General features: G+C 44.7%; 1 protein-coding gene across 1 annotated transcript; it reads right to left on the bottom strand.

Annotated features, from left to right (window-relative positions):
- Positions 1 to 6972: 6972 nt before the first annotated feature.
- Positions 6973 to 16593, bottom strand: LOC116976507. The gene is made up of 2 exons (XM_033026399.1): positions 16098 to 16593; positions 6973 to 8016 (listed from the first exon to the last, which is right to left on the bottom strand). Exons 1-2 carry the CDS (start codon positions 16591 to 16593, stop codon positions 7388 to 7390), a joined length of 1125 nt encoding a protein of 374 aa, XP_032882290.1. The 3' UTR covers positions 6973 to 7387.
- Positions 16594 to 16599: the final 6 nt, after the last annotated feature.

Consider the following 16599-nt stretch of genomic DNA (forward strand, 5'->3'; position numbering starts at 1 on the left):
TGGATGAACATAAGTGATAGGAGCAGAATTAGGCCTTTCAGCCCATCAAGTCTACCGCCATTCAATAATGGCTGATCTATATGCACCCTCAACCCCATTCTGCCTTCTCCCCATAACCCCGGAAATCTATACCAATCAAGAATCTATCCAAAAAAAACCCTGATTCAAACCCCCTCCCCCACAAGCAAGGGGCAATTTACAGCATCCACTTCACCCACTTGTTACAGAGAGAGGAATTAAACACGTACACACCCTCTGGCCAGACAGGAGCTGGTGGGAGTGGAGGGTTTGTGGTGGAGTAATATTGCCACACAGAGGCAGAGTAAGGAACTGCAGCTGTGAGCTCTTCATCGAGGTATTTATCGTGGTCACTAGCGCAGACTTTCTTCAAGTGAGGAAAAGGGTATTTGAAACACAAGACCCCAGACCTGGCAGAAACTCATAGTTTCAGGCAGTAATGAACACTGTCCTCGATTGTGTTTCTGAGTCCTGGATTATCTACACCTCATAACATTGGGAAATATCACCAACACTATCACTGAAAAATTCACCAAATTCAAAGAGCCATAGAGTTTATTCAGCAGAGAAACAGGCCCAAGAACCTGAAGCCTTTTGCCATCTCTACTTTGACAGCATTAATGTATGCCGGGGTGTGTGTACTGCTTCCTGATTGAATCATAATTGATTTTAACCAGCATCTGCAGTTCCTTCTTACACAATCTCTTTTGACTTGCTGATGTTGAGGGAAAGGTTGTTGTCTTGGCACCAGGTTATGAGGTTCTCAATCTCCATTCTGTACTCCTTCTTATCATTATATGATAACTGGCCCACCAGGTTGGTGCTGTCTCCGAACTTGTAAATGGTGTTGTATTGGTATTTGGCTGCAGTCATGAGTATCTGAGGAGTTTAGTAGGGGCTGAGAACATCCTTGTGAGGCGCCAATGTTGAGGATTATTGTAGAGGATGATTCTGTCTCCTATCCTCACTGATTGTGGTCTGTTGTTCAGGAAGTCAAGGAGCCAGCTGTAGGGGGGGGATGGCTGACTCCAAGTTCTTAGAGTTTAGGGATGAGCTTGATTGGGATAATGGTATTGAAAGCAGAGCTGCAGTCTATGAATAGGAGTCTGGCATATATGTCCTCCTTATCTTGGTGTTGCAGGGTTGAGTGTAGGGCCAGGGAGATGGAATCAGCCCTGGACCTGCTGTGGTGGTAGGCGATCTGCAGTGGATCAAGTTTGCTTGGCAGGCTTCACAACTATTGGCAGTTATAGCTTGTTTGTAGAAATGTTTTCAATGATTTAAATACATATTTTTCAATATCGCTGTTATAAAGCACAATGAAGAGCTATGGTTGTAATATTGACGACTAAATGGGACCCGTTGTCACAAGGGAGGCCTGGTCCCTGAATGCAACCCCTCCCCCCAACGCAATATTGCAGGCACGGCTCATTTCCCCTTAAACCCCAGCACTCCCTCCCCCTCCTCCACACTCCGTCTTCTTTCCACTCTCCCCCTCCCCTGCCCCAATCCCTCCTTCACCTCACCCTCTCCTTTCCCCTACCCTCAGTTCCTCCCTCCCTCCATAACTCCTCTCCCCTCCCTACCCCCTCCTATCCCTCAATCCCCACTCCCGACCTCCCCCTCTGCCCTCCTCTCCCTCTATTCACCACTCCTCCCCCACTCTCCCCACCTCCCCCACTTTTCCCCTTCCTACCCCTTCCTCTCCCTCAAACCCCACTCTCCCTCCTCACCTCCCCAGGATCATTCCACTCTCCTCCTCCCCTCCCCCAATCCCTCCCTCACCTCTCCCTCCCTCTCCTTTCCCCTACCCTCATTCACTCCCTCTCTCCCTCCATAAAAAGCAGCATCTGCAGTTCCTTCCTCCACAGGTCATTCATTGTTAGCTGTGGTTTAGATCCCGTTGACTTGACGATTGGGCCAGTTTACATTGTGTGTGTGTGTGTGTGTGTGAGTTACTCAAACTCCACGCAAACTGTTCGGCCACCCTGCAACCTGACTCTCCCTCCCTCCATCTGCCCACTCCGGCTCAGCCGCCATTAGGCCCGTCCCCGTTCTGCTCAACCGCCCACTGCTGCCGCACAGTCCGTCCCCACCCTGTCAGTGAGCGGGAGAGCCCACGGTGCAGGAAGGGGCGCCGCCATCCCGGCCGTGGCATTGACTGATAAAAGAGACCAATCTGCATGGCGCTGACTGGCAGGTTGGAGGAGATGCAGGTGAATCTCTGTCGCACCGTGAGACCAAGCGTAGGCTTGGCAATCGTTTAGCCGAACATCTCCGCTCAGTCCGCAATAACCAACCTGTTCTCCCTGTGGCTCAGCACTTCAACTCCCCCTCCCATTCCGAATCCGACCTTTCTGTCCTGGGCCTCCTCCATGGCCAGTGTGAGTGAGTACCACCAGAAATTGGAGGAGCAGCACCTCATATTCCGCTTGGGTAGTTTGCACCCTAGCGGCATAAACATTGACTTCTCCAATTTCCGGTAGCCTGTGCTGTCTCCTCCCCTTTCTCCTTTCTTCTTTCTTCTCTCTTCTCTTCTCTTCTCTTCCCTTCCCCCCCCCACCCTACCCCCCCCCACCCCCACCCCCCCACCCCCCCCCCCCCACCCCACCCCACCCCCCCCAGCCCCCCCCCCCCCCCACCCCACCCCACCCCCCCCAGCCCCCCCCCCCCCCCCCCACCCCACCCCACCCCCCCCAGCCCCCCCCCCCCCCCCCCCAAGCATTTGTATCTTCCGCCTGTCAGAATTTTGGAGAAGATAGAATGATCCAAAGTCACATAATTCCAGCAACTTTCCATTAGGGTAGAAAATCGCCAATCCTTTTATTAATCCCTTTATTGATAAAGTGATCCCCTTAATCCTATTATTCTAAAAAGACAGACAAAATGCAGAAAATGACAAGCCAATTAGGTCAACATCTGTGAAAGGGAAAATGTTAAAATCTATCCTTCTGGGTTCGATTCGGGTTCGAGTGCTGTCTGTATGGAGTTTGTACATTCTGCCCGTGCCCTGCATGGGTTTTCTCCGAGACCTTCGGTTTCCTCCCACACTCCAAAGACATACTGATTTGTAGGTTAATTGGCTTGGCGTGAATGTAAAATTGTCCCCAGTATATCTAGAGTAGTGTTAATGTGTGGGGATCGCTGGTCGGTGTGGACTTGGTGGGCCAAAGGGCCTGTTTCCTGAATTTAAGACATAAATGTGTGCCTAAGGGTCTGGTGCAGGGGGAGGGCTTCTGGTGTATGGAACATTGGGCTTTCTTCCAGGGAAGGTGAAACCTGTAGAAGAAGTAAGGATTGCGCATGAAAAGGAAGCACACTGATATTCTGGATGGGATTTGCTGCTTGGGAGTGTTTAAACGAATCTGGCTGAGGGGCCTGACCCAAAGCATTAGAGTGGGAGATTGGGAAATAGAGCCCGGTGTAGATGTCAATATGAGTAGGTGCAGCAGAGACGATGTGCAGGGACAATTCAGGGAGTGAGGAAGGTCTGACAGATTAAACTGGATAATTTGATGCCAGTAGCCTGGTGGGTAAGGCAGGTGAGTTCAGGGCATGGATTTGTACTTGGGACAGGGATATTACAGCCAGTACAAGGCTGGGAGAAGGGCTTGAATGTGATCTGTTGCATGATTACATTTAACTATATGTTGATGTCATTGGCCCATCTTGGATCTGGAGTAGATCTGCAGATCTTCCCTTGGGGAGAGAAATCCATCTTTTTGGTTTGTATAAGTATGTACAACGTGCTTCCTGCTACACTTTTGAGTGACCATCTCTGATGTTAAGGCTATGCCCAGTTTAAACCTCAGCATCACTGTCCAACTGGGTTGGACCATTCTTTCCTCCATCTATTCTCATCCATCTGTTCACAGCTGGAGACTCGGCATCAATGATTTCCTTGCACACATCATTTTAAGTTTAAGAAACTGGCCTTGACCTTCATTTCTGACCCTCAGCAATTTCCTCCAGGAAATACAGAATCACTTTCTTTCAGTATCATGTGAATTCCCAGGTCTCTCAATGCTCTGCTGTCTCTGAACTGTCAGCGTGCATGTCTCATATACAGGACTGGGTAAGTGGGAATTTCCTTCAACTCAACATTGGAGGATTGAATCTAATATTTTTGGTCCTTGCTACAAGCTCTCTGATTCCAACCTCTCTGCCTGTTACTTCCACAATTCTTAGTTTGTATGTCGCTCTTAGTCAGTTTCAGTTTAGTTCATTGTCACGTGTACCGAGGTTAAGTGAAAAGCATTTTCTTGCATGCTAACCAGTCAGCAGAAAGACTATACATGATTATAATCAATCCATTTACAATGTATAGATACATGCCTGATCTCTAGACTTGGTTGCTCAACCGCACTCACGGATTGCCTTTCTTGCTTACCTCTGTGTACACAAGGTGTTCATGAACACTGCTGCTATGCTTTAACTCTCACCACTGTTTAACTGGGAAATTAAGAAGGTCAGCAAGCACAAAGATTCAATCGTAATATTTTTGTGCTCTTCCTCTAGGTATGTTACAATACTTACCTTCAGCAGCGCTGCAGTTCTGCCACTGGCCGTGTGCGCAATTTTGGCGCGTTTGAGGTGGGGGCGGGGTTAAAACGCGATTTTCTCTTACATTGTCCTGGATTATATTTTGTCGGAAGCGACAGTTCAAGCGTTTGCTGAAGAATCGTTCCGACGACCGTTCTGTGTCTTTTTTTTTTTTTTTTTAAATCGCCCGACAATTTCAATGCTGGAGTCATTTTAAAACCAGCTTCTAAAGCCGTAAACGCCGAAAACAGGGACGGATTTCATGTAGGTGACAGGTAAAAGAAAGACGTTTATTTTTATATATAAAAGTGTTTCTTAAGATGCCTTTAGTTCACATTTTATGTTGCGAAACGGCGATTTAGTCCCCATACGAACCGGCATGCCGATATGGGGATATAAATCACCACAATCTCAACGTTCCAAATGGTCCCGTTCCAGTAAAACCCACTTGCAAGTTGATTTAAATGGCCATTAATTTACAGGTATTAAACATTCCTTCCATTTGGCCTATAAACCCGTGACAATGAGATTTAAAAAACATGTTTTATTGTAAATTCTTGTGTGAATGTCATTTGGACACTTGGGGTATTTAAAAATGTTAATCTATTCTTAATAAATTGATAGATGTTTAGATCTAGTAATTGAATTTTGTAATTAGTTACAATGAGGTAACTAACTAATTATATCCTTTCATTTCAAGCCATCTAAGTAAGATTGTTTCATATTTGTTTCAGAATGCTTCCATCTATAATAACTGAACTAATCACAGCTTTTGTGTTCAGTCAATGGAAAAGCAATAGGGAACAAGATGCTTATTTCCGAGTATGATAATGGCCATAACATTTTTAATACTGAAGATATGAAAGTGAATTAGGTGTCAAATTAAACTTCTTTTTATGTTTTATCGGATGGGGTAAATTACAGACTCGATTTTTAAAATCTCAAAATTTTGTAACATTACTACTTCCTTGGTCTTGCTCTCCTGTAATCCGAAACTCTGAAATCTGCTTCAATTCTGGAACTTCCCAGATTACTGCTCTCCTCCACTTCTAGCACCCTGTACATGCCCTATTTTGATTCTCGCAACCATAGGAAGATGCCAAGACCCCAAGCTCAGGAACTCCCTCGACCTTCCTTCCATCGTTACGATGCTCCCTAGAAACTGCAGCTTTGACAGAGCACACAATAATCTGCTGCCTCATTAACTATCAGACATCATGCAAATTATCTCCACTGAGTGAATGAATGAGATATTTCTATCTAAATCAGTGATGAAGTCCAACTGCAAATCATGTATTTACATATTCATATTTAATAACAAGCATAGTGATATATGGATCATTGAAATCACCGTGCAAACATTTCAGTATAAGTGAGGTTATCCACTTGGGCGGCAAAAACAAGGGGGCAGATTATTATCTCAATGGGGTTAGGTTAGGTAAGGGGGAGGTGCAGCGAGACCTGGGTGTCCTTGTACACCTGTCATTGAAAGTTGGCGTGCAGGTACAGCAGGCAGTGAAGAAAGCTAATGGAATGTTGGCCTTCATAACAAGAGGATTTCAGTAAAGGAGTAAAGAGGTTCTTCTGCAGAGGTTACTATAGAGCTCTGGTAAGGCCACATCTGGAGTATTGTGTACAGTTTTGGTCTCCTAATTTGAGGAAGGACATCCTTGTGATTGAGGCAGTGCAGCGTAGGTTCACGAGATTGATCACTGGGATGGCGGGGCTGTCATATGAGGAAAGATTGAAAAGGCTATGCTTGTATTCACTGGAGTTTAGAAGGATGAGGGAGGATCTTACAGAAACATATAAAATTATAAAAGGACTGGACAAGCTAGATGCAGGAACAATGTTCCCAATGCTGGGTGAGTCCAGAACCAGGGGCCACAGTCTTAGAATAAAGGGGAAGCCATTTAAGACTGAGGTGAGAAAAAACGTTTTCACCCAGAGAGTTGGGAATGTGTGGAATTCCCTGCCACAGAGGGCAGTGGAGGCCAAATCACTGGATGGATTTAAGAGAGAGTTAGATAGAGGTCTAGGGGCTAGTGGAATCAAGGGATATGGGGAGAAGGCAGTCACGGGTTATTGATTTGGAATGATCAGCCATGATCACAATGAATGGCGGTGCTGGCTCGAAGGGCCGAATGGCCTCCTCCTGCACCTATTTTCTGTGTTTCTATGCTTCTAATACAGGATATTGGTTGATATGATTTATTCATGGCCAGCTGGAAACTTAACAAGGCTGCACAGACAGTTGGATGTATCTGACTCAAATCACTGTGAACGACATGTGGCTTAGATCAGTGCCTTGAATCATTATAAACTGTGGGAATAATTTAGAAATATCTGAACCATATCCCTCAATATCAATGTTTAACTTCATCTAGATAGTTAAATATATTTCCTAGAATTTTTATGCTGGTATTAACCTAAACATCTCTTTGTGTGGTTGTAAAAATATATAATATGTGCCAGAGACCCGGGTTGGGTGGGAGTGTGAGAGTGTGTGAGTAGGAGAATCTGTGGGGAGGTGGCGGGGATGCGGGAAAAATAAAAAAATAGTCTTATTCAGGATTATTGTAAATGGTTGGCCTAGACTCGGTGCTGGGTGACTCAATGACTTGTGAAGATAACATAGCATTAGGGACCCGAGGTCAGAGAGAGAGAGTTGAATAAGAAAACTTTGATCACATCACTGCAGTGACACGGTGTTTTGTGGAAATGTGGGAGGAACAATATATGAGATTAATGCAGTGTCATTGTAAATGAGTGGGCTGTGGTTGGCCTAACCCGAAAGGCATGTTTCTGTGCTGGATGACTCAACACATTAAAAATAAAACTTCATCACGAGCCACAGAGAGAGTAAGAGGAATAAGAAAACATAGATTACATCAGTTGCCTTAAGTGACACAGTGCCATGTGGCATTACACCATGTGGCACATCACAGTTATCCTGCTCATTGACATCTGAATCTGACCACTCAATCGCCCGCAGCTGATGACTGAAGGTTGTCAGCATGTTAACAGTGTTTGGCTCCAAATGCAGAATCTTCCCCTCTAGCAGGTTAGGCAGCTTTAATATGTGGTCAATTACGTCCTGTACAACAATGATCAGAGCATCCAGATTCAGGAATTTCTCACTGCGCCATTCCAGCACTTCCACTTTCCCGAGCAGTTCACTCATACTGAGTGTTCCATGTTTCAGCTGGCAATCTATAGCGAAGAAATATTCCAGTCGCTCTTGCTGCCTGTTCAGTTGATCGTCCACAGCTTGTATTCTTTTTTCAGTCTGGTGAATCTCGTTTCCCATCTTCTCTATGCGTGAGATACAAGATTGCAGATCTGATGAACATTTTGAAACTTTCTTCTCTCCTCTCCGCACTTCTTCACCAAGCGATCGACAATTGCCCTCTGCCTGAGCTCTGCTGGCTTCACAAACAAGGGCAGATATACCTCCTGTGGGCAGAAATGATTTTACTGAATGAAATATTTAATTTTCATTATTAATTGTTATAACACTCAATGACGAGCTTGCTGTGCTTTGGATTATATACTGATATCTGGCCAGTGGACAAGGCCATTCATGAAAAATGTTGCTCAATAAGCAACAGTTCACCAAATTATGTGACATAGATTTTGCAGCATAGAAATTGGCCCATCAGCCAAACTGTAGGGATAGGAAAGAGCAATCCCTGCCACATCTTCTCTCCGAAATCATCCTCCCTGGAAAGTCTCCATTCCTTGTCTCTGTTCCCTGTCATGTGCCGGGGAGCTGCCAGTAGAGGGAAGTGCCTTGTGAGAAAAGTGCGAGTCTTTGGCTCAAGAGTGTTCGGCGAGGAGGCTGAGGCAAGGAGGCTACACTTGTTGGAAATTGAGACTTTTGTCTTCTGGGAGAAAGGGGAGTAACCATGGAGTGCAGGAGACCCCAGTGGCTGTGCCAGATGGAAACAGGTACACCCCTTTGGGAGCTGTCGAAGCAGACGACACTTCCAGACCAAGCGGCGGACAGGTCGGTGACTCCATGCCTAGTGATGAGACTCGAATGGCGAGACCAACGTCGGGCAGAGCTATAGTGGTAAGCACTCCATTGTCCGAGGTGCGGACAGGCAATTCTGTGGCGTCAGGCGAGATGCGAGGATGATCTGTTGCCTCGCTGGTGCCAGGGTGCAAGATATCACAAACCGAATTCAGAAAATCCGCAAGAGGGAAGGTAAACAGTCCACAGAAGTTGTGCACGTGGGCACAAGCGACGTCGGGAAGAAGAGGAAGAAGGTTCTGCAAAGCGATTTCAGAGAGCGAGGAAGAAAACTGCAAAGCAGGACATCTAGAGTGATTATCTCTGGATTGCTTCCGGTACCTCGTAATAGTGAGGGCAGGAACAGCGAAATTGGGGATCTGAATCTGTGGCTGGTGAAGGGAGCAAGGATTTAGCTTCATAGACTACTGGGATCTCTTCTGTGGAAGGCGTGACCTGTACAAGGGACGGGTTACACCTTAACTGGAGGGGGACCGACGTTCTGGCAGGCAGGTTTGCTAATGCTACACATGTGGGTATTAACTAAATAGTCGGGGGGAGGGATTGACAAATTGGGAGTATAAAGATGGAGTTAAAGGGGAAGTGAGTTTAGGAAAAGTGACAAAGGACTCCCGTGTTAGTGGGAATGAAAGTTCAAGAAGGGATAAGTGAGTAAGGTCAGGGCCAATAGTGACCGGTGTGGGAGGGGAGGTGAATACCGAAGTCAAAGTGATGTATATGAATGGGCAAAGTATAAGAAATAAAGTGGATGAGCTTGAAGCTCAGTTAGAAATTGGCAAGTATGATGTTGGTGGAATTACAGAGACATGGCTGCAAGAGGACCAGGGCTGGGAACTGAATAGTCAAGGATATACGTCCTATCGAAAAGACAGACAGGTGGGCGGAGGGGATGGGGTAGTTCCTGAGAATTGGAGGGTAGCTAATGTAACCCCACTTTTTAAAAAGGGAGAGAGAAAACGGGGAATTACAGACCAGTTAGTCTAACATCGGTAGTGGGGAAACTGCTAGAGTCAGTTATTAAAGATGGGATAGCAGCACATTTGGAAAGTGGTAAAATCATTGGACAAAGTCAGCATGGATTTATGAAGGGAAATCATGTCTGACGAACCTTATAGAATTTTTCAAGGATGCAACTAGTAGAGTGGATAAGGGAGAACCAGTGGATGTGTTATATCTGGACTTTCAGAAGGCATTCGACAAGGTTCCATATAAGAGATTAGTATACAAGCACACAGTATTGGGGGTTCAGTATTGATGTGAATAGAGAACTGGCTGGCAGACAGGAAGCAAAGAGTAGGAGTAAACGGGTCCTTTTCACAATGGCAGGCAGTGACTAGTGGGGTACCGCAAGGCTCAGTGCTGGGACCCCAGCTATTTACAATATATATTAATGATTTGGACGAGGAAATTGAATGCAACATCTCCAAGTTTGCGGATGACACGAAGCTGGGGGACAGCGTTAGCTGTGAGGAGGATGCTAGGAGGCTGCAAGGTGACTTGGATAGGCTAGGTGAGTGGGTAAATGCAGTATAATGTGGATAAATGTGAGGTTATCCACTTTGGTGGCAAAAACAGGAAAGTAGACTCTTATCTGAATGGTGGCCGATTAGGAAAAGGGGAGATGCAACGAGACCTGGGTGTCATAGTACACCAGTCATTTAAAGTAGGCATGCAGGTGCAGCAGGCAGTGAAGAAAGCGAATGGTATGTTAGCATTCATAGCAAAAGGATTTGAGTATAGGAGCAGGGAGGTTCTACTGCAGTTGTCAGTTACAAATCACAACTCAAAACACACCTGTTTAATTAGCATACCCGACATAACTTCCATCATGTTCACCCTGATTTTAATGACTTAAAATGTTTTGTGTATTTTTTGTTATTTTTGTTTTTTGTTTTTAATCAACTTGATTTTAATATTGATAAATGTATTGTGATTTTATGTCCTGTAAGGTGTCCTTGGGTGTCCAGAAAGGCGCCAGCATATAAAATGTATTATTATTATTATTATAGTTGTACAGGGTCTTGGTGTGACCACACCTGGAGTATTGCATACAGTTTTGGTCTCTTAATCTGAGGAAAGACATTCTTGCCATAGAGGGAGTACAGAGAAGGTTCACCAGACTGATTCTTGGGATGTCAGGAAGTTCATATGAAGAAAGACTGTATAGACTCGGCTTATATTCGCTAGAATTTAGAAGATTCTAAAATGCTAAAAAGATTTACAAAATTCTTAAGAGGTTGGACAGGCTAAATGCAGGAAGATTGTTCACGATGTTGGGGAAGTCCAGAACAAGGGGTCACAGTTTAAGGATAAGGGGGAAATCTTTTAGGATCGAGATGAGAAAAACCTTTTTCACACAGAGAGTGGTGAATCTCTGGAATTCTCTGCCACAGAATGTAGTTGAGGCCAGATCATTGGCTATATTTAAGAGGGAGTTAGATGTGGCCCTTGTGGCTAAAGGGATCAGCGGGTATGGAGAGAAGGCAGGTACAGGATACTGAGTTGGATGATCAGCCATGATCATATTGAATGGCGGTGCAGGCTCGAAGGGCCGAATGGCCTACTCCTGCACCTATTTTCTATGTTTCTATGTTTCTATGTCTATGTTGGTGAGGAATGAAATTCAGTCCCTTGTGAGGGGTGACATAGAATCAGGAGATATAGTCAGTATGGATAGAACTGAGGAATTGTAAGGGTAAAAAGACCATAATGGGAGTTATCTACAGACCTTCTTGGATTCTTAGAGCACCTTGTACTGGAGCCTACCAGGAAGGCAATTCTGGATTTAGTGTTGTGTAATGAACCAGATTTGGTTAGGGAACTCAAGGTAAAGGAACCATTAGGAGGTTGTGACCATAATATGATGTTTTAATCTCCAATTTGAGAGGGAGAAGGGTAAAACAGAGGTGTCGGTATTACAGTTGAACAAAGGGGACTATGGAGCCATGAGGGTGGTGTTGGCCAAAGTTGACTGGAAAGATACCCAAGCAGGGATGACAGTGGAACAACAATGGCAGCTATTCCTGGGAAAAATACAGAAGCTGCAGGATCGGTTCATTCCAAAGAGGAAGAAAGAGTCCAATGGGAGTAAGGACCAACCGTGACTGACAAGGGAAATCAAGGACAGTATAAAAATAAAAGAGAAGAAATATAACATAGCAAAGATGAGTGGGAAGCCAGAGGATTGGGTAACTTTTAAAGAGCAACAGAAGATAACTAAAAAGGCAATACAGGGAGAAACGATGAGGTAGGAAGGTAAGCCAGCCAAGAATATAAAGGAGGAGAGTTAACGCTTATTTAGATATATGAAGAGAAAAAAATAGTTTGGGCAAAAGTTGGACCTTTGAAGACGGAAAAAATGTGAATTTATTATGGGGAACAAGGAAATGGCAGATGAGTTGAACAGGAACTTTGGATCCATCTTCACTAAGGATGACACAAACAATCTCCCTGATGTACTAGTGGCCAGAGGATCTAGGGTGACGGAGGAACTGAAGGAAATTCACATTAGTTAGGGAATGGTATTGGTTAGACTGATGGGACTGAAGGCTGATCAATCCCCAGCGTCTGAATGTTCTGCATACAAGGGTACTTAAGGAAGTGGTTCTAGAAATCGTGGATGCATTGGTGACCATTTTCCAATGTTCTATTGATTCAGGATCAGTTCCTGTGGATTGGAGGGTAGCTAATGTTATCCCACTCTTTAAGGAAGGCGGCAGAGAGAAAAGAGAAAATTATAGACCAGTTTGCCTGGCATCGGTGATAGGGAAGATGCTGGAATCAATTATAAAAGATTAAATAGCGGCACATTTGGATAGCAGTAGCAGGATCGGTCCAGGTCAGCATGGATTTACGAAGGGGAAATCATGCTTGACTAATCTGCTGGAATTTTTTGAGGATGTAACCAGGATAATGGACAAGGGAGAGCCAGTGGATGTAATGTATCAGGACTTTCAGAAAGCATTTGATGAGGTCCCACATGGGAGATTAGTGGCCAACATTAGAGCACTTGGTATTGGGGGTAGAGTGCTGACAATGGGTAGAACATTGGTTGGCTGACAGGAAAAACAGGGTAGGGATTAACGGGTCCCTTTCAGAATGGCAGGCAGTGACTAGTGGGGTACTACAAGGCTCGGTGCTGGGACCGCAAGCTATTTGAAATAAATATTAATGATTTGGACGAAGGGATTAAAAGTAACATTAGCAAATTTGCAGATGACACAAAGCTGGGTGTCAGTGTGAACTGAGAAGAGGATGCTATGAGAATGCAGGGTGACTTGGGCAGGGTGGATGAGTGGGCAGATGCATGGCAGATGCAGTTTAATGTGGATAAATGTGAGGTTATCCACTTTGCTGGCAAAAACAGGAAGGAAGATTATTATCTAAATGGTGTCAAGTTGGGAAAAGGGGAAGTACAACGCGGTCCTTGTTCATCAGTCACTGAATGCAGGTACTACAGCAGGCAGTGAAGAAAGCGAATGGCATGTTGGCCTTCATAACAAGAGGAATTGAGTATAGGAGCAAAGATCTCCTCCTGCAGTTGTACAGAGCACTGGAGTGTTGTGTGCAGTTTTGGTCTCCAAACTTGAGGAAGTACATTCTTGTTATTGAGGGGTGCAGCATAGGTTTACAAGGATAATTCCCGGGATAGCGGGACTGTCACATGTTGATAGATTGGAGCGGCTGGGCTTGTATACTCTGGAATTTAGATGGATGAGAGGGGATCTTATTGAAACATATACGATTATTAAGGGTTTGGACATGCTAGAGGCAGAAAACATGTTCCAAATGTTGGAGAAGTCCAGAACCAGGAGCCCTAGTTTAAGAATAAGGGATAAGCCATTTAAATTGGAGATGAGGAAAAACTTTTTCACACAGAGAGTTGTGAGTGTGTGGAATTCTCTGTCTCAGAGGGTTGTGGAGGCCGGTTCTCTGGATGCTTTCCAGAGACTGTTAGATGGAGCTCTTATGGATAGCGGTTAAGGGATATGGAGAGAAGGCCGGAACGGAATACTGATTGTGGATGATCAGCCTTGATCACATTGAATGGTGGTGCTGGCACGAAGGTTCAAATGGCCTACTCCTGCAACTATTTTCTATTGTCCTTCAAGCATGTCAGATGATAAGGAAGATTTGACACAAATGTTTTCACCACAGGGAGAATGTGGTGCATGAGACATAACTACAAGATAAGGAACTGGTCGCTTCAAACTGAAGTAAGCAGAGCCTTGAACTACTGAAGAAGAGTCCGAAGATGGGACCCAACCTGAAACGTCATTTATCAGTGTGACGATTGAGGATAAATGGGGATCCTGTGGATAGGGTGAGCTGTTTTAAATATCTGGGAGTCCACATCTCTGAGGATATGACATGGACATCACACGCCACAGCACTCGTGAGTAAGGCAAGGCAGCACCTTTACCACCTCAGGCAATTGAGGAAATTCAGAGTGTCTCCGAGGATCCTCCAGTGCTTCTACGCAGCGGCTGTGGAAAGCATCTTGTCCGGTAATATTACCATCTGGTTTGGGAATTGCTCTGCCCAGAACAAGAAGGCTCTGCAGAGAGTAGTGCGTTCAGCCGAACGCAATATGGGAATTTCACTCGCCCCCCTGCAGGAACTATACATCAGGAGGTGCAACTCCAGAGCCAATAAAATCATGGGAGACCCCTTCCACCCCTGCAACGGACTGTTCCAGCTGCTACGGTCAGGCAAACGCCTCCGTTGCCATGCTGTGAGAAAGGAGAGGTTGAGAAGGAGTTTCTTCCCAGAGGCCATTCGGACTGTAAATCTCACCAGGGACTAACTTTACTGAACGTTTTTCCTTCCAATATTTAATATGTAAAAGAATATGTGTGTGTTTATGAGTGTGTTTATAGTTTGTTTCTTTGTCTTTTTGCACAAAGTTCACGAGCATTGCCGCTTTTCATTTCACTGCACATCTCGTATGTGTATGTGACGAATAAACTTGACTTGACTTGAACGAAGGGTCCCGACCCAAAACATCACATCCATTTTCCCCAGAGATGCTTCCTGACCCTCTGAGTTATTCCAGCACTTTGTGCTGTTTGAAGTAAGCAGAAATTCTCTCTTACAGCAGCAGGATAAGGCCACGATCCCTCAGGTCTGTCCCTAATCTAATGTAATTGTGGCCAGTCAGTATTGACATCAACTTCGGACACACTTCCTCCAGTACCATGAGCTCTTCATTTATGCCCTGGACTTATGTGGCATCTTGTCAAACGAGTTTTGGAATTCTAGAGGGCCACAGAGAACATGGAAAAGTACAGCACAGGAACAGGCGCTTTGCCCCACAATGTCTGTGCCAAACATGATGCCAAGCTGAACTAATCTCGTGTGCCCACATGTGATTTATACTCCTCCATTCCCTGTATGTCTAAATGCCTATCTAAAAGCCTCTTAAATGTAATGATTGTATCTGCCTCCACCACCATTCTTGAAGGTTTGTTCCAAATACTCACCATCCACTCTGAAAACAAAAACTTAAAAAAAAAATCATTTAAAAAAATATTTCACCTTGGGTAAACCTGCACCCTCGCTGAAACAAACTTGAAGATATATTGTATTTATTAAGTTTCCCTGTCAAATTCCCATATAATGACAGCAAATTGGTCAAACAGGCTTTACCTATCATAAAACTGTGTTGACTTGGTTTCCTACAAAATCAGCTACTTCATCTTTTGATTTCTCACTAGCACCCTGCCAACAAAAAAATGTTAGATTAATTGGACCATAACTACCTCCTTGAACACGGGAGTCATATATGATACTCTTCTCAAAAGCTTCTCTTGAGATCCTAATTTTTGTTTTCATTCATGCATCCACAGCAAAAAAAAACAAAAGCAAATTGCGTCAATTGTTGGATATTCGGAAGACATTTTCTTTCCCATTCCCACTTAACCGAGGCTGCATTCACCACCACTGCTCTAATGAAGCCCATTTAAGCTCAGGGACTGCACCTCATCTCCCAATGGGACACAACTTTGGGAATCAACACTGAGTTTGGGGCATTGAGATAATCAACCATCCCAGTCACCTGTTGTTATTCTCGATTCCCTTTACCACACACTTTCACTGAACACCTTTTGTCATCTAAAACCCTCTGTCCTCCACCCGATCACAGATCTTGCCGGTCTCTCAAGATGTACTCCACATCTTGAAACTGATTTATTTCCATTTTTTACACAGTTCTGATGAAAGGTCATAGACCCTTCATCAGATAGCTTGTAGCGTTAACGCATCTTCTTTGTCCACAGATCCTGCCTGACCCACTAAATGTGTCCAACAGTTTTATTGGAAAGGAACGAGTCAGTGTTTAACATCTTTTCATTTACTCTCAAGATCCGTTGCAATGTCCATCGTCTGAGAACTGCTGCTGGATGTTCTAAACTTCCCTCTCACTCGGACTTCTGACAAATCAAAATGAGGATGAACTAATACATTCAATCTATATTTGGATCTTCACTTCACATTAACTCACCTGCTATGGTGCCAATAATGGGAATAAGCATTATCCACATGCTCACATTCCGCCCAGTTTCCATAGACTTCTCATGTTCCCTTTGTCTCTCCAATGCTTTCTCTGCCACTCTCAGTGACTCTGTTAAGCTATGCATGTAATGTTCTTGCTTGTCCTTCTCCTGTCTAATGGTTGGTAGCTGTCCTTGTAAAGCGCTCAGTTCCTGTTTCTTCCGTTTCATCTCTTCTTGCATTCTTCCTTTCTCTTCCATTAGGTTCTCACAGACTGATTGAACCTCTCTCAGATAGCCATCAGCCATGCCATAGGCCTCCTTTGCTTCACAGTGTGCTTTCTGGACCAGCCGCTGGATCACATCAATATCTGCTTTATTCGGGGCTCTGTTCCCAATCCTGGTCAGTTTGCTGGCCAGCAACTCCACAGTTTCGATCTGTTTTGAGAGACGCTCTCCAATCTTGTTGGCAGCTTCTTTCTCCGTAAAACACTTTGCAACCGCCATGGTCCT

Source organism: Amblyraja radiata, chromosome 8 (genome assembly GCF_010909765.2).
Source record: "Amblyraja radiata isolate CabotCenter1 chromosome 8, sAmbRad1.1.pri, whole genome shotgun sequence".
In the NCBI taxonomy this organism is placed as follows: Eukaryota; Metazoa; Chordata; class Chondrichthyes; order Rajiformes; family Rajidae; genus Amblyraja; species Amblyraja radiata.